General features: G+C 39.9%; 1 protein-coding gene and 1 long non-coding RNA gene across 2 annotated transcripts in view; one reads left to right on the forward strand and one right to left on the reverse strand.

Annotated features, from left to right (window-relative positions):
- Positions 1-22,084, reverse strand: part of cnstb (consortin, connexin sorting protein b) — a 46,422-nt gene that overhangs the window by 13,538 nt on the left and 10,800 nt on the right. Inside the window, exons 2-8 of the mRNA XM_034076666.1 lie at positions 15,289-15,820; positions 10,196-10,305; positions 8,619-8,649; positions 7,339-7,425; positions 7,093-7,204; positions 5,751-5,772; positions 5,594-5,663 (exon numbers count right to left, since the gene is read on the reverse strand). Coding sequence (XP_033932557.1) covers positions 5,594-5,663; positions 5,751-5,772; positions 7,093-7,204; positions 7,339-7,425; positions 8,619-8,649; positions 10,196-10,305; positions 15,289-15,376 — 520 coding nt within the window. The 5' untranslated portion in view covers positions 15,377-15,820. The remainder of the gene's footprint in view (positions 1-5,593; positions 5,664-5,750; positions 5,773-7,092; positions 7,205-7,338; positions 7,426-8,618; positions 8,650-10,195; positions 10,306-15,288; positions 15,821-22,084) is intronic.
- LOC117440344 (uncharacterized) lies at positions 3,748-5,333 on the forward strand. Its single transcript, XR_004551246.2, has 3 exons — positions 3,748-3,838; positions 5,031-5,108; positions 5,249-5,333. It is a non-coding gene; the product is annotated as an uncharacterized lncRNA (long non-coding RNA).

A 22,084-nucleotide genomic window follows, 5' to 3' on the forward strand; every position in this document is an offset into this window, starting at 1 on the left:
TCGTTAACGAAAATGTAGTTTACTAAATAAAAACTATGCCAAAATCTCTCTTTACTTTCGTTGACGAAAAATGAGGAGACGAAATATTATCAAAGATAACGTTACATCTCTGATAGTCAGTTTTCTCCCAGCAGTTCCATTTCCGGTGCTGCGGCAGTGCAGCAGCAGTGTGTATGTGCTGCGCGCGGCGGTAGATTTGAATTACACCGGGCAGCGGCACATTGTGAACTGTCAGGAAGACTCGGGTCTAACTCATGGTCTAACTAACCTTATTTAACAGAAAATAAAATGGAAACAACAGGGCTTGGGAGCAGTGGTCTCACTCGCGTTAACCGAATACCCCCCCGTCAGCGTGAGTGATTGATAAATTGTGCACTCGACGGTAGGGCTGTGCATCTTCACTGGTCTCACGATTCGATTCTATTACGATTATCCTGTCAACGATTCGATTCGGTTCGATATCCCGGTGCATCACGATTCATACCAATGCGTTGCATCCTCAATTTTCTATATTATTGCACATGGCTTATTTTTCATCAATGCATACATGCAGTAAATACATATGAACTCTCTTTTTATTATTTAGAAAGTGCTTCAGAAATCAATAACATAAATGTCTTGACATTAATTTATAAACCAAAATAAATGAATTGCATAGGTCTAGCCTCCGTGTCTGAAGTTGTTCCATTCTCAAAAACAAAAAGCTAATGCTTCTGCAGTCTAGCTGCAGCTTCTAGCAACGGTCTTCTGTTAAAGAAAGGACACTGAATGTCCTGAATGAGGCATCACACACAGGACTTGAGTCTGAACACAGCAGACAACAGGAGTATTTACAACAGCATATACAAACAAAAATACTGCATGTAGGTGCACACTTACATTCTCTGTTTTACTGTTGCATAAATCCCATGAATGTATGAGATTAAATTAGCTTCATTATATCTCAGTGATTAAGTGAATAACAAAGTTTCTATCGGGTCACTATCAGCCTGTCACTCATTATTTTCAGGGCGGGGCTTGGAGGAACGGAGAGGAGACGGTGATCGCGGAAGCTTTTTTCCTCCTGCCTTCACAAACTTTACACACGTATATATATCGTCTGCAAATTGCTAGAGGACATTCATACTCTGCAATCCAAGACTTAATTAAATCCACCAAAAACCTGACATGATTGTAACGCGATTATTTTCGAAAAACATAAATCCCTGTGCCGCAGCGACACGGAGTGATTCAGAGCGGGTCCTTCTGCTTTTGGTTCTGGACTGGTGGTGTTGTGTTGGTGGATAAAGCAGACTGCTCCGTGTTTGGTGCCGCTGTCACGTCTGTTCCCTGATCTCTGCGTCACCGACCGATTTGATATTAAAGTGACAGAAAAAACTTTATAGTAAAGCCGCGGCCGGAAAATCAGGAAGCAACGTTACTACTCTATAACCGATTATCTTCCGTCACTGCATCGAAACCGAATCGTCCACGTCCGCATCGCAATGCATCGTAGAAACGATTATTTTCAACACCCCTACTCGACGGATAATAATGGATTATGACGGAAATGCTACGATCCTGTCCGTCAAAATGACTGACAACGAAAAAGTCTAAAGCCACCGCTGCTTGGGAGAAAGAAACAATGTGATATTTGGGCCCATTTTCGCTACAATGAGGCGGAGAAAAAAAGCGAATGCATTGTTTCATCAGAAGGGAAGCAATGTGGCCATAACACAGCTGGTAAAAACACCACACACCTGACCAGATACTCTCTACAAAGCTGCTTTCTTAATCATTCAACCTGTGTTTTTCATCAAAAAAAGACAAGATATAATCTTATATTTATATATACTAAAATGACAAATTATTGGTTTTGGCTAGACTAGTTTGACTGAAATGTTCTATATAATCTGATGACTAAAAAAGACTCAACAGTTTTCATTGACAAAAAGTAGACTAAAATAATTAGTTTTCTTTGACTAAAATAAGACTAAAATGCTCAGACCTTTAGTCGACTAAATCTTGACTAAAATGTTTACTGTTTTAGTCGACTAAAATAAGACTAAAATGCTCAGACTTTTAGTCGACTAAAACTTGACTAAATAAAAACAGGATGAAGGTGACTAAATATGACTAAAACTAAAAAGAAAATTTAACACAGGACTAAAACTAAATAAAAAAATAGCAGACGAAATTAACACTAGTATGCACTCCTCGATACACAGAGTGACACAAGCTTTATCCTTGAAGAAACAGCAAAGGCTCTTCACACAATGAACGAAGCAGTGCAGCTAAAGCTCTCCACAATGGCTTCAAGAAGCACAGTCGTGTCATGTAGGAAGCTAACTGGTCTCCAAGTGAGAGGAATCTACTCAGACAGGATAATACCTCTGCCAGTAACCTACTCAAGAGAATTCATCCCTGCAAGCAGAGACCATATTCCCACACTGCAACGGCGTGGCCTCATCTTGAACACCTCGCAGATGAGATCGCTCCTCAGCAAAGCTGTGATGTTGGCCTGCTTATCGGCTACAACTGTCCTCAAGCTCTCGTCCCAAGAGAAGTGGTGCCTGGTGAAGAAAACCAGCCCTTTGCACAGAGAACAGATTTGGGCTGGAGTGTTGTCGGGCAATCCCTGTCTCGACATTGGAGATATGATTGGAGTAAGTCACCAGGTAACCGTGAAGCAAGTGATGCCAAGTCTCCAGTCTTCAAACCTCCCAAGGGAAGTACACTACGTCTGTAGAACACAGATTAAGGAAGTCTCCCCTGCAGATGTCAGCGAGGTGCTGGAATCTGACTTTTTCGAAAGAGCTTCTGAAGATAACCCTGCAGATCAGGCTTCCAAAGGTCTCACAGCACAGCAACTTCAAGCCTCAAATTGGTCCACAGGCCCTGACCTACTTTGGCAGCAAGAGCTACCAAGTGGAGAAGTCAAGGTGGGAGAGATCGTGAGTAGTGACCCAGAGCTTAAGAAGGCCCAGGTTCATGATATCCAGGCAAACGAAGTAAAGTCGCTACTAGATCACCTTCACAAATTCTCAGACTGGTCAAGAGTGGTTAAAGCCTTTGCCAGACTCAAGCGCCTAGCAAAGGAAATTAAAGGTCTCAAGCCAAGGTCCTGTGAAGCCACACGCTTATAGGAGAGGAGAGAAGCAGAGCTGACCATAATCGAGATGGTTCAAGAAGCAACACTCTCTCAAGAAATAAAGTGCCTTCAGCAGCATAAGGAGTACCATCTCCAACAAAGACCAAAGTGGATCAAGGACCGCAGAAACGTCAAGGTAAATGACGTTGTCATTTTGCAAGACAACACTATACTGCGTGGCCAATGGAAGCTGGCCAGGGTTGTGGAAGTGTACCCAGGAGGGGATGGAAGAGTGAGAAGGCTCAAGCTGCTGATCAGCGACTCTACCCGGGATGGAAAGGGAAAGCGCCTCGCTAAACCGGTCTACCTCGAAAGGCCTATTCACAAGACGGTGTTGTTGTTGGAAGCAGACTAAGACTCAGTTACTCTCACTCACACTCTGCACTTAATAGGTCTAAAACAAAATAGTTAGTTTTACATTAATGTATATCGGTTTTCTAAAAATGTTATGGAAATCACAGGTGATTTGGTGAGAGTGTAACTGTCTTCATTCTCTGTTGTTTATTTTGTTCCACGTTGTATTTTGGGTTCCTACCTTTTATGTGCAACATTAATAGGGGCGGAACTAATCTGCGGTGTTTTGTGTTACACCTGTTTAATCGACGCACTTAATAGTCGTAACTGCAGAATGTAAAGAAAATCTAAGGAAACTAAGGGAAAAATGCAGTTAAAGATATCAGCCCCTCTCGATGACTAGCAGCCTACGAGGTACGTATTTGTGCTGGTTGTTTGTCTAAATGTGGTTGAGCTGCAATAAATAAAGGACTGGCTTATCTATAGCCAGTTGAGTAGCACTTGAAATGCTTGGCTCTATGAAACCTGATGTACTTATATGATTCTGTTTTCTTCAAGGTTGTGTCTTCCTGGTCGAATGTACTTATTGTAAGTCGCTTTAGATAAAAGCGTCAGCTAAATGCAATGTAATGTAATGCAGGTTATATGTATGTATGCTATGCGCTAGCTTGTGCTACATGCTATTGTTAGCTTGTGCTACATGCTGTGTGGGATATGTGTGCCGTTTATTGTTTTATTTAGCTGCATTAACAGTGATGACATGCATATATTCCATATTTATTTATTGTTTACCTTTTTATATATGTTTTGTCTTACCCAGTTCTCACGGGTTGGAATAGGTCCCACAAGAATAAACCGTATTTAATCAAGACCTCAGCCTCGTGTCATTTACTGGAGGGAGCTACAGTACTTATTCTGCCAGTTTAGCATCATTGTGCATCATCATTGTGAGGGGTAACATGCTCACAAAGTACCTGTGAATGATCAGTATGTTAGCATTATTGTGATATGTTAGTGTAGCCAGCGCTACTGTTTTCTAGATTAGCTGGCAGATAATTTGTTCACGTGGCTGGGCCGCCACTGCTCCTTTACGACCCCCCCCCCCCCTTCTTTAGTCAGCTGGCCCTTCCATATAAGGAAAACGCCGCAGCTGTAGTAGTTCAGCATCTCCCGCTACAGTTTAAATGCCCACTGACACCTCCCCCAAATCAGCTGTGACTATTACGAGTGTTCTTGTTCTGGTCATCGTTGTCTGGCTGATAGGCGTATGCTTCTTGACAGCCCCAGCAGAGACTGTAGAGAATCACTGTTGCAGAGGTGTACAGTGAGGTGATATTTGAGTGGGTGCGTTTGCATCAGAGGATTAGTTTGCTACCGTTTTGCCTTTCCTTTTCTTGATCTTAGGTTTTAGCTGTATTTTACCATGCCTACAGGCTATTTGTTGTCTAAGTATTGATGTTCCTGCCTTCTATGTTTTGCTTATTGACTAGTGTGTTGTATTGTGTACAAACTAGTGATTAAGTCTTTAAAGCTGCAGCACCCTCCTTGTAACGACCCACCCTCTCCCACAAGGTCTAATACTGTCTCTGTGTTTATCCTTCTTCAGTGACGATCCTGGCCATACTGTGGAGTGGAGCATGTGGTTTGCTGGGCACTTTTTGCATGCAGATATGGGTGATTTGCAGTGAGTGTTAATTGAATACAGCTACACGTGGTGATATTGGTGAAACCCTCAGCAGTTGGCCAGAAGAATCACTTTTTAACTATTTAACTATCACTATATGTGTGATATTATAATTCTTCTAGTTATTCTCTCCTTGTCAGAGCCAGCCTTCAATCGTGGGACTTAGGTGTGTCGACTGGGGAAGCTGAACAAGTTTTAATCTCCATTTTATAATACTGAACTTTTACCTGATTATTTATATAATAAACTTTTGTAAACATTTGAACTTGAGGCCGCGCCCCTGTCCATCCTTTTATTCTTATCTGCGTGACTTGTCCTAAGGGCTCGTATTGGGGAACCCAGGTTAGCGTTAAGTATCCTAACCCCCTTTAATTATCGCAGCCCCCCCTCCCCGGTGGGGCAGGTCACATTAGCATTGCAGTTAGCATTGAGATAAAAACAAAGGCTGGCAGAGCTTGGTACTGTAAACAGTTAGACGTGTTTACCTTTATCATGGCAGGGTTGTAGCGTCTCGTTCTTGCTTTGAATGTCTTTCAGTGTTGCATTCAGCGTGTTCTGTTGAATCAAACAAAGTTGAATGTTTATTAGGATACTTTTTAAACAGAAAAAGAGCAATATCAAACGAAGACTTACATGACTTACCTCTTCCACACAGGTGGATGGTCTGCATGAGGCCACAAAGAGTAACACACAAAGAAGCAGAGGGAAGCCAAGTTGAGGGGAAGACCAGTCATTCAGCAGGAGAAATAGAAAAGACAGAGAAAAAGAAGTAGAGAGGCCAGACAAGGTTATTGGTGTTACTTATTATAATACAAAATCTAATAAAGTCTGCAAGTCTTTCCAGCAGGAGTTGGCATAGGTTCTCTAACAATTCTACCTGCGTCATATGGCTGTGGGCTACAAAAACATACCCGGAGAGTCCCTGGATAGGTGGAAAAACAACAACGTCTGGAATGCAGACTGCAGCATGTGTCTGTGTCTTTAGAACATCATTATCCTGCTGTGTTTTCTGCCCTGTCAGAAATATACATTTTCCCAAATGATTCCCAAGTGGGTCTGTATTCTCAGTGTGTCTTCATGTATTATTGATGTGTTGGATTCATCTGCGTGTCCACATATGAGTTAAATTACAGTAAGGGAAAATGACCACTAAAAGGTTTCTGTTAGACAGCAATAAAGGTATTGGGAGGAAATGTAATGGGAGGAATCTTGTAAACGTGTTTATAGTGGAAGTTTGTTGTCTGTGTTGGACTTGGGTGTGGTAATCATAACATACATCACTTTACAAAATACAAGTGCTGGACACAGTGAAACGTCTGTGTTTTAGAGTGTTGTATAGAGTGGTTAGTTGTGACGTCATTTTGCACGCTAAAATGGAAGATAGCATTGCAAGGGGTCCCTCAACAAAACATAATGGGTTTTTCCATTGGATTTCAAAATATGGCAGCATATAAGATCTTTGGCTAACACACGTTTATACACATTTTCTTCATCGGAATGATCTCCACATATCATCACCAATCTTATGATTTTTGAAGTGTAATGGCAATCGGCAGTTGTTAACAGCTAACATAATGCTATAAGAAAACATCAGGGTCACATGGCTGTGCATCACTACTGCTAAGCTAGGTGGAGTCATGTTGGGCATAATGGCGTTCAGTAGTCTAATTTAGTCACTTGTTAGCAACTGCACATATAAACTTCAGACATTCATGAGTGGGGTATTTACTGATGTATTTTATGTTGTAGAGCAACATATGAAAATCTCTAGCTTGTGATAACCACAGATCTTTATTCAGCCATCTAACAAAGAGCACGTCAAAAAAAAAACATTGACTTTTAGGGAACCAGTACATTTGAACCCATTTCCAGGACTCATGTTGCCAGTGCAATACTGTCATCAGAGAAGTGTGTCTGATGTTATGATCAGCTCTACTCCGATTGATATGAAAGCTTCATATGTATGTTATGTGTTGTGGTATACCGATGATGTGTCCTGCAGATCTGGCTCAGGGTCTCGATGTGTTTCTGACCGATGCCGTCCGTCTCATCGGTCAAACAGCTTTCATCGCTTTTCTTCTCTTTCCACTGGCTCTCTGGGAAAACATGCGCATAAAATAAATGGACAATATCCACTATTTCTTTCTTTCTTTATATTGCACAGCCTTACAATTAGGCTTTTCATCACGGATACTATTTTATAGAGGAAGGAAACAAATGCATACAGTACCCCAGTTCTCCTGCAGGGCGGCAAGGTTGGAGAGCAGACGTTCATGGTAGAGCTTCTCCAGCTGAAGGAACTGGATGGCCCACTGGTCTGGTTACATAATTAGTTAAAGAAACCAACTGAGATCAATCTTAAGCTCTAGAGGAAACTACAGTTTAAGTTGTTTTATTTTGTTACTGTGTTTTACCACAAAGTCTGTTGTTTCTGTAAAACACGTGGGTAACCTACAAACAGCTGTAAAGTCCAAAACAGGGATTGTTAGTCACTTAAGCTTTCTCAGTTTTCTCTCTGCCTCTCTTCCTCTGTGGCCTCACACATAAACACATTAACACACTGTGTCCTCCTTGCAGCAAGACAAGCCAACAGCTGTTGCCAGACCAACAGCACAAACAGAGTCAGAGGAAACTACTCCTGAAAGCCCTCGGGGCGCACAGCCAAATGGGGAACACCCAGTTACTGAGATGAATAGAAAACCACAGCCACTACAAAGGCCCCCGGAGAGCACAGACCTCTACCAAAGCCAATGCTGCATTCACGTGCACGTTAGAAGGTACATTTTCCCGAGTTGGGAAACTGTCTTTTGGACTTTGGTGTGTTCTTTGATTTAAATGGTAATTGCTCAGAGTGTTTCCAGGACTTTCTTTGACAATGCAAAAGGAAAGGAAACAAATCAGGTGAGACATGACATGTTTACAAAAACATTTCCATACTTGCTGAGTTTTTGTTACGAATTGAGTGGACGTTCACATTTTCACAGTAGTTTTTTCCTATAAATCCAAAACATGAATGCAACACTAATTGTGAATACCCCAACCTGAGTTCTAAAATGGATTGGGTCGTTTTTTGGCCGACGCTTCACAGTCTATGCACTTCAGCCATCCACCAAATTTCATGAATATATGGAAAATCGTTTTTCTGTAATCCTGTGGAAAAACTGAAAAAGTTGCCAAAACCTTAATCTCCTTGATTTGGGTAGTCAGAGAGACAGAAAAGACCAACAGCCAAGCAAACTCATTTGTTCATATTATTGCCTTCACTAGACCAACACAAGCCTTTTTGAAAGAAATTAAAACTTGTAAAGTTCCAAATCTGCTCCACATGACAACCCTCACCAAAGGTAAACCCCCTTTCAACCAAATGAAATCAAAGCACTCTTAGCTCTCTTTTTTTATATTGGCATATGCCAGTCCAGCTCAGTCACCGCTCAGCTGGAAAGTACTAGTGACTGGTCACAATGCGTAAAACAAAATTAATGAGGTCACTGTGCAATTTTGAAAGGATACAGTCCTCTTTGAGTGAAAACGCCTCTGCAATCTGAAAAAAAAGATAATTGAGGTCAAGTACTTTGATTCATAGAAGTCTGAACATACAGTTAACATAATTGTTCATCGTGTTAAACAAGTCATGCGATAGCGCTTTAGTGTGAAACATTACCCCTGAAGCATCAAAGCACACAAGACTTCAATGCTGTTAGCTGAACATGGTGTCTTTAAACTCTAGGTAGACTGTTCTACCAAATGTTTATGTTTGAAATTCACCAAATCCCTTCAAAGTTGAAGATCACATGCGGTCACATGCATCTAATTACGTGCGGATTACCGTGTCTCTGGGAGCTTTTCTCTCCATTGACTTTATACCTCTCTCTGCTTAACCTGTCGACTAAATGAAGAAGTAACTCTAGAGATGGAGAACTTGCTCCTGTTCAATCATTCTTATATAATAACCAGTTATACACATATGCTATTGCCATGATCAATGAATCTGATTTCTGGATTGTCTAGCCTTATTGATTGCTTGGCTTTCATTCTGAATGGAAATGTATGACTACTGTCTGACGGCTAGGTAAAGAGTTACAATTATTTACAAAATAGCCTCCACTTTTTATAGGTGGCTAAAGTACAATGTTCTGCTGCCTCACCCACAGCAGTGCAGCGCTCCACTTCCATGCTGTAACTCCAGACCAAAGCAGAACACTGCCTATTCAGATCGTTTGCTTTATTAATCCCAATCTCCAATATATTACGTTTAGGTTACTCATCATATATGCATCAAGAAAGCTTTAAAACTTGATTTCCGGAGAACTTGCAACGAAACAAATGTCGGCATTGGTGGCTGAAAAATCACTGAAAAGATCAATTAACAAAATGATTGCCAAATACATTTATGTTCCATTGAGTGTTTTTTCACAGTAACAGCTGCTTTTTCCAAATACACTGAACTGCATCTCATTTCCTTTTGTTGTGTACAGCCTTTGTTCCATTATCACTAGAGTATCAGCTCTCGTTGTGTGTTGTGACTGTTAACTGCAAAGTATTGCACCGGCAACATGAAATCCCTTTTTGTTTTACTTTGATTCTTTGCACTCGGAGACTAAATCAAACTACATTCATCACACTAATTAGCATGTCTGTTTGAACACCATACGTGTGGTGGTCTGAAGCAGCAACAGGGAGAATAATAGAACAAATAAATAAAACCGGGTTGCCAGTTGACATCCCTGCACCTGCAAGAGCAGTTGCTTAAGTGTTCTTTTCTGCTTCAGTGACTGTTGTCTCCTTGAGCAATTCATTTTCAGGGAAGTTGTTGCTTTTCAGACGGCTGACTTTTTTAAAGAAGTAACCAAGTTACTGTATCGCGGTGCATTTCCATGCTGGTGAAATATAACAAGCAAGTAACACCAGCTAAGGGATTTATTATATTGCCATACACACACGCGCACACACACACACACACACATTTATATGCACTCATACTTACAAACAAAGCCATGCTGTCTAACTGACTAAATGTAGACACTCACTCCCTCTAGATTTGAGAGAAAAGAATCATTGCGCTTGTCTTGAACATTCCACACACACACCTGGTGCAGGGAGTGTGGCAGCAGTGTGTAGTCACTGTTTTCTCTGAGGGACTGCAGGGAGGCCAGCAGCTCTAGGCTGAGGCCCGGCAGTTCATCTCTGGAGACACTTCCTAGGAACACACAACACAAACAAATGCTTTGGTTACGTCCAACAGCCTGAATTCTGATCACAGTATCTTTGCTGCAGAGTTTATGCACTGCATTTCTCAATGGGTTATGTAATCAATGAGTGATAGTAATGGGATATAAAAGTACAGATTACATTATTACTTAAAAGGGAAACGCCACTTATTTAAAAAGTCACAGGCAGCCCTGCAACTTTCCCCCCTCTAGTGGTTCCAATTGGTATTATTGTTGATGTAGCTTTCGCAAAGACAACTAGGTGGCTTTACATTTTCCTTAGAGATATCAATAATACAGGTTGTACTGCATTTAATTTCCGAACAAGCTGTGCAACAGAGATGGTGATACCTTATGTTCTGTCTGTTGATTTTCATATGAACAAAAACATCAATCTATTGTTCATATGTTGTTAGCAACATGGCTAACGCTAGCAGCCTGTCTACTTTATTCAAATTATGCTTCGCAGGCTCTAGGGCTCTTACACATTGCTGTATTATGTGTTGGAACATCCCGTTAAAGCAGAATTGCTAGCCTGGCAGCGGCGAAACCGTGCCGCGCCTACACTAATTGCGCCGCATAAGCGCATAGTTGCGCCGCATTTGCGGCTCAGTTGAGAGATGAGGCCCCACGCAATCTGCGTGATCTGCCCGTAGGAAGGGGCGGCCCGGAGTGTAACCATAGATAACACCATTAGTGATGGGAAATACGGCTCTTTGAAGGGATCCGGATGTTAAGGCTCTGTTCCTTTCCGAGAGCCGTTCAAAAGAGCCGTTTTTTTTAAGGGGGCGGGGTTACTAGGTTTATCTGCGAAATAATGACCAGGATAATGATTGACTGTATTACCAGAAATCTAAAAAATGTATAACTTGCTACATCTCTCAGCCAAACTACTAGTCAAGCAGCATGTGTTATGCCATCATCTACGCTTACGGCACATTTTCATTCAGGAAAGCAAGGCTGCAGTCGAATAGTCCATTTAGCTTAGGAGCCTTCCTAACCGAGTGAAATGACCCGGAAGTCCCTCAGTGGCAGCCATGATAAGTGCCGTTCGAATTCTCTAGATGATAGGAAAAGAGGTTTCAAACTTCCTTTATAACCTCCTTTAGCTTAGGAACCACTGGACCTCCCTTATCGAAAAGGAGGGGAGAAAATGCTGCCCCACAATGCCTTGCGGCCGCAGCATTTGCCGTCACTCAACAGTCGGCCGTTCACGGAAACAACCGATTATGACGGAGAAATTATATCATGAAAGTTACGGTGCTTATTAAGCATTTTAAAACGTATGTGGTAACTTGCCAAAGTGCTTTGTTCTGAACGTTCATCAGTATTATAATCAAAGAGAAATATGAATGTTAGTTTTCACTGAAATGATCAAATAAAGTCAACATTTCAGTCTTTACTGAGCTGTGTGGAGTTTGTTCAACTTTTAAAAGATGTTTGAATGGTGATATACACACTGATAGGTGTTAAGGACTAACGTTTATAATAAATACCTTTGTATTTATTTTAAGATCTTTTCATAGTTCATACAATCATACGTATTGGGATCATTTGTATTAATGTGGACCGGAGGGAGAGGGTGACGAGCATAAGTTTCACTTTCCTTTTTTATTTCAATTCCAACTTTGGTCCTGAAGAATATGTTTCTCTGTTGTCCACGTTCATAAAGCAAAGCAACAGCATCAGAGCACGGTGCAGAGTCTCTAGATGAGTTCACAGTAGTCCCTCGTTCTTATTAAACATCCATGTTGTAGTCCGCTATAGAAAACTGTAGTTTCCATAGTTTCCCCAAAGCAGCAGACGCACATTCATGACGTCCGCTGGGGCATCATAAACACGTCGGATAGTGAAAGTGCAGTCGGATTCTCTAAAGTACCGCAGTCTCTTCTCCTAAGTCCTTTTGAATTCTCCTATCCACTATCCCTTAACCCCGTGACGTTTCACTCAGAGGTCAAGGAATAGGAGATAGGGTTAGAATTTAGGAGCTGATCTTTGGATTATTCGACTGCAGCCCAAGTTCCCGTAAAGGCGAGTGGATTTATGGCAGGCAGTGAACCAACGATAAAAAGAACGCCTCTCACCAAGTAAGACTCGGTTCCCTTCATTCGTTCCAAAGAGCCGTTCAAAAGAACGTAACATCACTAAACACCATAGCTAACACTACCCTGGTGTTACACCATCAACCAATTCTGCTAACTGGGGATTGCTACTATAGAAATAGTGTTGAGTTGTAGGCTATTATGTATAGAGCTGCCTCAGTGACATTTCTGGTAAGCAGTGATATGTTTAGGGCTTTTATAAGGTATAAAGCGAAAGTGTCCTGTAATGCACTGCTGTTGACAGCGAGGAGCAATAAAGAGTCTGCAGTCTTGGTTCAGTCTAAAGAGCCCCCATGTTATTATTTCATTACCTCCATAAGAATAGGCGCAACCACTGCAATATTCTCAATTTCCGGGAGATTACGACCCAGAGGCAGACAGATTGGCAATTTAGACACAAGTGTTGGGAACCAATTAAAAAGGTAGATAGTCATTTTTGGCATTACATTACATGACTATATGAATACAAACACAATAGAACACTTACTAGGCAATATGAAGTAAACAAATAGTTGCAGTTATTTGCGTTATACAATTTAGAATCTATTATTTGTCAAGCTTGATCGAAAAGACAAAAATGTAGGGTTTCTTGGTATCTCAAAATATGGGGTATGTGTGGGTGCGTGTGTTTGTGTGTGTCTCATGGCAGCCCCAGGAGACGTAGAAGATGATAAATCTTCCTGACTAACAGGCTGTTACCTCAGCAGGTTGCCATCAGGGACAGCCCGCCAGCCTCTCGCCTAGAGACAATAAGGCACTATTAAGTGAAGCTGTATGTTGCAACTCTTATGCAACATAGTCCCATCTGTATAGTACAAATGCAAATAACCAAGAGTGTTGGCCATGGCATCATTAAAGCTTAGTATCATACTGATCATACTGAAGCTCTGTGTTTCCGGCGAAACCGTAGTCCACAGATGGATGATAAGCTTTGAGACACTGAGATGATGAGCAGTACTCAGCAGAATAACGTGTTATTACAGGGCTTCGTTAAAAACTTGATTCTGATTGCCTTGCCTTGCCTTGCCTTGGTCAATTTGGACTTTCAGCGGTCTGCATTTTTTACATATAGCAGAAGATCTGATCAAGGGACCATGTGCAGAAGGATGTCTGGTTGATTTATATCAGTGTTGGCCAAAAACAAAGAAAGGACACTCGTTTTCTGTTACTCCTTTAGAAAACACAATGGAACACAAATACGTATTTTTCTATTTATAGATAGCATGAAAACGCTGCAGTTCCAGCCGTTGACACGCATCAAACAGAAGCAATACAATAATTTTTAAATCCATAAATCATGTTCAGTGTTTCCCCTACAAATAGCGGCGTCGCTGCTAGGGGGCGCCAGCTATTTTTTTTTTTTAATTAAAATAATAATAAGTGGCGACCGTTTTTCATTTTTGATTGTTTGTTATGTGGATTTGTAGTATTTGTGTTACTGTATGTTCAATAAAGGTGTATTTTTGCTAAATCTTGAGACATTGCCACTGTATGTAGATAGGCAGGGCCGATTTTTGACATCGGCGCTGTAAGTTATGAAAGTGGGGGATGTTGGCTTATCAGGCGCCCGCAGCTCACAGCCAAAGTGCGAGCGCGGGAGCGAGAGAGTGAGCGCGGGAGAGAGAGAGAGGGCGCACCGGTACCGGCGCTGTTGTTATTAGAATCTGGATATAAGAAGTAGATGTTTCTACAACCAGGGTGGAGGAGAGCTCTCCTGTCAGACTGAGAGGCTCACTGAGGTAAAGGACTCTCTGAGTGTTTAGATAGTTAATTTTAGTCAAGTTATCTCAGTGGGTCTCAAACGTTTTGACCACAAATTATGTAAACACATATTTCCAAGGCACTCCTTTATAATTATTAGGATAAATAAAAACAGGTTTGAAATCATTCCAATGTATACTATAGGACAGTAAACCAAAAATATCGTTTAAAGTTGGTGAGATACAAAAATATGCATAAATAAATAAATGTTAACTGGGTAAAATAAGATATAAATTTACAACAAAAATAAAATAAGTTACATTTATTTGTTATTGGCTATGGTAGGTTATTGGTTATGTTCAGATTTGATTATTAAAATGTGAACCGATCTTTTTCATATGGGTGTTTTAGAGTTGTACCCCCTAGATCAGGTCTCTAGTAATTGTGTGCTCAAAGTGCACCAGATTGAAGCATTTTACTTTAAAATGTTCAAAAAAATCTTCCCGGGGGGGCATAACCCCGGACCCCCCTAGAGGATGTGACGTCCACCCCCCAATTAAAACATGTTCATACAATACTGAATACATTTGAAGCCATTTTGACGTATATGACCTATGTCAATAAGTTTCTGTTTTTGTAGTTTATTTGTCTTTTGTAGAAATTTTTAATGTATTCTTTATATATAAAATCTCGCCTAGGGCAGCACATTGGCTAGAACCGGCCCTGGCAGACACATAGAAACAAATTGGCGGGGCGCACTTCGCGCTCACATTATGCTGGGCCCACGTGCCCACGTGCCTTGGCACCGCTGCTATGACTCCATCCTAGGGGAAACACTGATGTTTAAGTCCAAAACATGATTTAGTAAGTGAGTCTCAAATAACTGATGTATTTAAAAAGTAGCTGTGTATTAAGCAGTGATCCACTCATTATTGCAAAGACAACCCCAACAGGTTGAGCAGGAATCACCATGAGTGTATTATACCTCAAGTAACGTACTAATGTGCCTCATGCTTTCTTTCTAGGGTGGTTAAAGACACACAAAACGTTATATTAATGAGTTTTTGTATTTATACTGGGAAAAAGGAACAATTTCTAAGGTGCGCAAACATAAAAATACCATAGCAGTCATACATTACATCCAAAGCAGATGGAGAAAAAGGATTTTACCTGTGGCACTGTTGAGGCTCACCCCTTCCTCTTTTAGCGTTGTCCCAGTGTCCGGACCTTTTGGCGGGAGAGCGTTCTTGTTACCCATCACCTCCGTCACTGCAGCGATGTTATCCTCCAAGTGAAAGCTTTTTCGAAAGGCCTCCAGTGGGCCGTGTCTTAGTCTCTTGCTTTAGGCCCTCACTGGTTAAACATTTATTGTTTTTGACTTTTTGAGTGTGCTTCCTTTGGTAGAGATAGGAAAGTGAAAGTGTGTGTTACTCTAAGCTCCTAGAAAGGGCGTATCGAGCCTCAAGAACGAAGTTTCAGCAGGTGTGGTCTGTTATCACTTGTGACGGAGCATGTGATCTAATCCTCTATCCCCTCTCCTGGGTGGTCAAGAAAATAAATGTCCACCATTGTCTATCAAGGCTGGGCAGTGGAGGATGATGCTCTCAGATATCCAGACCTTCCATAGTCCTCTGTATGGTAAATAGTGCTTTCCTCTTTTCGTTTACATGCAGTGCAGCCCTCCTTCTTTGTTCACAGCAAGCTGTCAAAAATAAAAGGTATATATTAAAAATGAGAAAATAACAAGCATAAACAGAGAAAGAAGAGAGCTGAATGCAAAGAGAAGCATGCATCATTTCTGGTGTAATGGCAGTTATGTCATTGACTGAAAGGGTCGTCTTTGTGTCCAAACCATAACTGCCCATTGAGGCATAGCAGAGTGCTCCCTGCTCAATAACTCCTGGGTTAAAAAACATCATAGTAGTCTGTGGAGTAGAATAACAGACAGCACACTGTGTAGCCTACTATCAATAATCTATTAATACACTTTGTGTACCAGGCAAGAGAGGGTCCACATTTTTCCTGCAGTACAATATAATGTAGTGTTAATCAACTGGAAAGGGAATATGTTGTTACTTGGATACTGGGCAACAAGGGGACTTGTTGTATTAATGATGTATTCATTCTCTCAGGCATTTGTGAATGTTATTTATGTTAATAACAAACATTCTTATAGATGCATCCTGTATCCAACAAGCCAATGCTAGCAGCTCTGTGAGGCTGTTCAAGCAGGGATTTGAGCTAAATGCTAACGCTAGCTAACATGCTCACAATGACAATTCTGAAATGCTGATGTTCAGCATGTTTTAATGTTTCACATTTCCCTCACACTACCTTTTGGTTTCAATTTAAGTTAAAAAAAAGTTAGGCGGGGGAGTTTTTAGTTTGTGATAACACATTTATGACAGCAGGTCTGTTTTACAAACTTGAAGTGAGTTTAAAAGACTAAAACTCTTTGCAGGAAATAAAGGATTAACTAAGAGATGCTATTATCATAATAGGATTTCGGATGTCGTAAATATTTAGGGTAAAAGTCACAATTATCAGGCCTTTAGTTGAAGCTTCTTTCCAGATATAGAATTTCTGGCAAGGGAAGAATTACATTTCTTGTCTATAAGGGCAGTTGACAAAGGTTTTCCTGTCGCTGTTAACAAAAGGTTGACAATATCAGGATCAATTACCTTTTACAGGGCATTCACTCTAACCTTTAACCAGTTCTCTCACAGTAAATATTATCAAGTGATCCCAAACACAGTATTGTCAATGCCTTTTTTGTGTGTTTTTTATTCATTTTGAGTAGTGTTATGTTTATAATTATGTACTATGTACCCTTGAACTATGACTGTTTCCTGTATGCTACAGGTAAACACATGCATGTGTCTTTCTTAGCCTCCCAAATGGAAGCGACTTCAAAAAGCTGTGCAGTACTGGTGCAATTTTGTACGTAATCGTTTATACAAGCTTGCTACAAAATATGGCTTCCTCTTTCAATTGGTAAGAGTTGAATAGAAAATGGCTCTCATGATGTGGATAAATATAATTAATTACGCTTCGTGAAACCTAGATGTTCAGTATGAGTGGTCTAAAGCCATGAAAGCTGTGTGATACTATGTGTCTAACACAGCCTGTTGACAGTCATGTGAACGTTGTGAATTCTGCAAACATGGAATGTGACACAAAGTAAAACCGCAGAGAGCAGAGACTGACTCATAGGATGCGTAGAAAAAAAATTAAGAATAATGTATGGGAGCTTAAGATAGAAATCTGGATACATTGTACTAACAATTTAAAGGTCTGGGTTTAGTTTTCCTTATCAGGTTTCTCCTATGAAATGCCACATAGCCTTTAGTGTTCTATGCCTATTATCCCTGCTGAAAAAAACAGCATAGACCAGCTTAAGATGGTTGCTGGTTTTAGCTGGTGTTCGGCTGGTTTAGTTGGTTTACCAGGCTGGACAAGCTTGCCAGGCTGGTCTTGCTGGTTCAAGACCAGCCTGGCCAGCTAAACCAGCATGACATCCATGCTGGTCTATGCTGGTTTTAGCTGGTAGTTAAACTGGTCTATGCTGGTGAAGTTGGTATATATGCTGGTCTACCAGCGGTCTTGCTGGCAAAACTGAAACAGACACAGACAGACAGAGAGGGCGGGACACGGGAGAACGGCGAGGCGGCAGTGGACAGTAGTTGAAACAAAGCGGTATAAAACATGGTTTTGACTGGCGCTAACGGTCGGGGAGTGAATATCCGTTGAGCATTTCTGTGACTCCGCCCAGCAGCTGTTCTTCTGAGAAGAACCGCTCTGACAGCTCTGTCTACTGGGAAACACGCTAAAAGTCCGTCTGGAGGTAAGCAACACTACACAATTTCACACAGTCTGAGAGTAAAAGCTTTCTCGAAGGTTAGTTTTGCTTTCTTACAACGTTACGTTAATGTAAACTTAACCTTAAAGAGCAACTTGCAGGTTAGAGACACCAGTGAATAAATGTGTAGGAAAATTATGTATACACTAGATTTTCCAAAAAATATACATAAATATACACTACAGTGACATCTGGCGTCGTTTTTGTAAGACATTTTCAGGAGCTGCTGAGGGCGCTGCAGCACCCCCTAGCGGCAGGCAGGCGGTGCGGAGCTCCCCTGTCTGAATTATTATTTGACAGTTATTGCTGCTCCCGCTGTGCATAATCTGTGTAATATGTAGCCAAAAAATATCCATAAAGGAAAAGAACCCAGTCTCACGGCATTTCGTGTTAAAGTCACGACATTTAATCTATTGATTCGTGTTCACCAATATGTTCTTCTTACTCAATATCAAGCCACGATTATTGTTTTTATTTTAAATCATATGTCGGACTTTTTTTGCCGTCCGTGAGGAAAATAATTTTCAGAATACTGAAATCTGTATTTTTTTTAGATGTAACGATATATCGAATATCGCGATATCGCGGTAAATAAATGTCTCAATACCGTCGTGAGACTGACAAAATATACCGCGGTTTTTTTTTTTAAACCTTTATTCAACCAGATGGTCCCATTGAGATCATCAATTTCTTTTTCAAGGGAGACCTGTCCAACATGGCAGCAAGTAGGTTACAACATGAACATAAAACAACAGATAACAATAAAGGACATCGCATTTACAGGGCTACATGTACATACCTAGAGACATTGACAAGTACCAACAGTATATTTATATCTCGCCCTCTCAATAAGCCTCACCTTCTTGGCAAAAACTGTATTGTTTTTAAAGTGGTGGAGAGACAATGCGCAGTTTTACCCACTGATGTCACCCATGGCCAAAGCATATCTCTCTGTCCCAGCAACATCAGTACCAAGCAAGAGAGTTGTTTCCACAGCAGGGGATATTGTAAACGCCCAAACATCCCAGCTTCTACCTGGAAATGTGGACATGCTCATATTCCTAAAAGATAACCTTGATGATGCTGAGTGAGTGAGTGAGTTAGAGTTGAGTTACTTGAAAAACTAAAGTGAAACTTGATTTATTCTATTGCAGGGTCTGATTATTATATTGTTGACACTTTAAAATACTACTATCCTACTAAAATGCTGTACAACTCAGATTTATTATTTAATAAAGAAAAACAATTCACATTTTCTTTCTTTATTTTTCAATATCGCGATAAATATCGTACCATGGACTTTTTATCGCGATATCGTACCGTGAGTTTTTGGTATGGTTACATCCTTAGTATTTTTTAAATCTTTTTTTCCTTCTAATTTGTTATTCTTTTCTAAATAACACACTGTTATTTACTCAACAATAACACACAATTATCCTTGTTTTTATTTATTTGTTTAATTCTATAAGCCTCCTGAGGGTCCGATTGTGGATGTCATGCGAGCAAAATATGGTGAAGAAAGTCTGTCTAAATTAAATATATGGAAAATATTCATATTTTAGACTGCACTGTAACTTTTATCCATGTATTTTTCCTTAATGTTTATTTTATTAGCACTGTAACTTTTATCCATTTACTTTATTCATATTTTAGACTGCACTGTAACTTTTATCCATGTATTTTTCCTTAATGTTTATTTTATTAGCTTTTCTTTTTTAATGCTTAATGTCTTTCATTTCTTTTTTGTAAAGCACTTTGAATTACCCTGCGTCGAAAAGTGCTATATAAATAAACTTGCCTTGCCTTGCCTTGCCTATAATCTCTGTTTTTTTTGGCGTAAATCAGGAACTGAATTTCAAAATAAAAATAACCGGAAACGGATACACACCCACTGAACTGATTACCCAAGATCCTCAGCTATGGTTGAAGCTCGGTGATTGGATGGTTTAGCAGCAATGCACGTTGGGATATGGTGTTAATGCGATATGAAATCCGAAAAACATTTTTAAAAAAATAAATAATACTTTAATCCGAGTTTACTTGCTTTTCTCTGTGGAAGTCATCACATAACGGCATTGTAATATGTAACGGTTCGGCTGCATTAAATATTACATATCTGCTGTAGTTCTTTATTTATAGAGCCCTGATTAGAAGACTTCTAGACAAACAGGAAGAACTGCCACCGAATTTGAATATGTGACTTGGATCATAAATATATCAGCAATTAAACAACATCTTCAATTTCTCTTCACACAATACGTCTCCTTGCAGTATCAACACTAATTCGGCTGACTTTTATATTTGATCCAATTGGTAGATAGGCTATATTTACACCATAACGGTGCACAGCTGATATAAAAGGACTTGTGGTTTTTAAAGATATTACTGATTTTCTTTGAATATAAGAATGTAAATACTGAGTTGAGAGTATAGTCAGGGGTTTTGGGTGATGGGAGACACATCTATGGATTCAGAATTTCAATAGCTTACCATTAAATTATGGATATACCTTTCTGTTCAAATCAGATATTAATGTGTAGAACTACATTATGTGAAATAATATAGCAATATCCTGTAAAATGATGTGAAAACATGAATAAAACTACACATATTCAGATGTTAAACATATATAAGTGTCCTACACTAATAATACAAAGTTATTATGGCATTATATGCTGTGTGTACCTTGTGTGCACCGCCTAGTGGTTAAAGCACAATATTGAATTATCTTTTTAATATGTTATATTTGATGAAAAAATATTTCCCCAGGGGGAAAGTAGAAGGTCAATGATAGAAATATAGAATATAAAAAATCAAGAAGATACCAGAAGTGATCTCTACAATAAAACAGTTTAGTGCCGGATGTACAAAGATATTAATAGGAGGAGGTGCAAAACAGAAAAACTAATTAACCTTTATTTAAACAATAAAGAATACTTTAGGTTAAGGTTTGGGGGTATCTACAGATAAATATTAAGCCTGACAAAGTACTTAATGTCTAATATATTGCTTTCCTGCAATGTTATCTATGTTGAAGCACTTCTTTTAACTGATATTATACACATTAATTATACTCTTATGTATGTAGATAGTATAAGAAATGTGCAGAATTTGACAGTTTAATGGTGGAGGTATACACACATATTGATAGATGTCTTGTAATGCACTGTTGAGGAACCTGTGACCCAAGTTTTTTATTCATTGCATAACTACACCGTAGTTGTGTATATGATATGTCAATAAACCTTAGAACATTTTGAAATCTTGAAGGGGATGTACAAAATAGCAATTATATACAGTCTTTAATTAACTATTAGTAGAGAATAACAAGTAATGAATATGCTTTATAGGGATCTGCAGATAAATGTTTAGTCTTCTCAAGCACCAACTATCTAATATCTCGCCTGATTGTTGGTACGTACTTGACAATCACCTTCCCTGAATTTTACTCAGGTGTAACTAAAGCCTGATTTAAGGGTTGTTTATATTTCACATCATTAATCAGAATCTGCAAAGTAACTTAAATAAATGTAGTGGAGTAAAAATACCAGGTTAACCTCTGAATTGTAGTGGAGTAGAATTACAAAGTAACAATGAGCTGTCATGTGGGTATATATTAATACAGCTAAAGTGTCCAAAACCCCTCTAAACCAGCCAACCATTCCAGACTAATATCTACTGGCTGGTCAGGCTGGTCAAAAACCAGCTTAGACCTAAATAGTTTTTTTCAGCAGGCTTTCCTAAAACAATCCTTGGTAGGGATGGGTACCGAGCCCCGCTATTAACCGGGCCCGGGGCGGAATTATTAAAGACTGTGGTACCGTTAAGCTCCGACGTTATCGGTCTTTTTATCGGTACTGGAGACATGTAAAAACATTTTTTATTTTCGATCAGACCCCCCCAAGATTTGGGGGATTTTCATGATCTAGTTAGGTGCTTTTTAAGTCCTGTGGGGGGGTCACAAATTGGATAATATATTGATTAACCATGTCAGTGGGCTGCAGCATACATTATTTTTGAAAGTGTCATACATAAGAATCAGTTGATTGTTACTATTAATGATCTGGACATGCAGAAGAGGCTAAAATGATCACAACACATTGTCAG

Source organism: Pseudochaenichthys georgianus, chromosome 24 (assembly GCF_902827115.2).
Source record: "Pseudochaenichthys georgianus chromosome 24, fPseGeo1.2, whole genome shotgun sequence".
NCBI lineage: Eukaryota > Metazoa > Chordata > Actinopteri > Perciformes > Channichthyidae > Pseudochaenichthys > Pseudochaenichthys georgianus.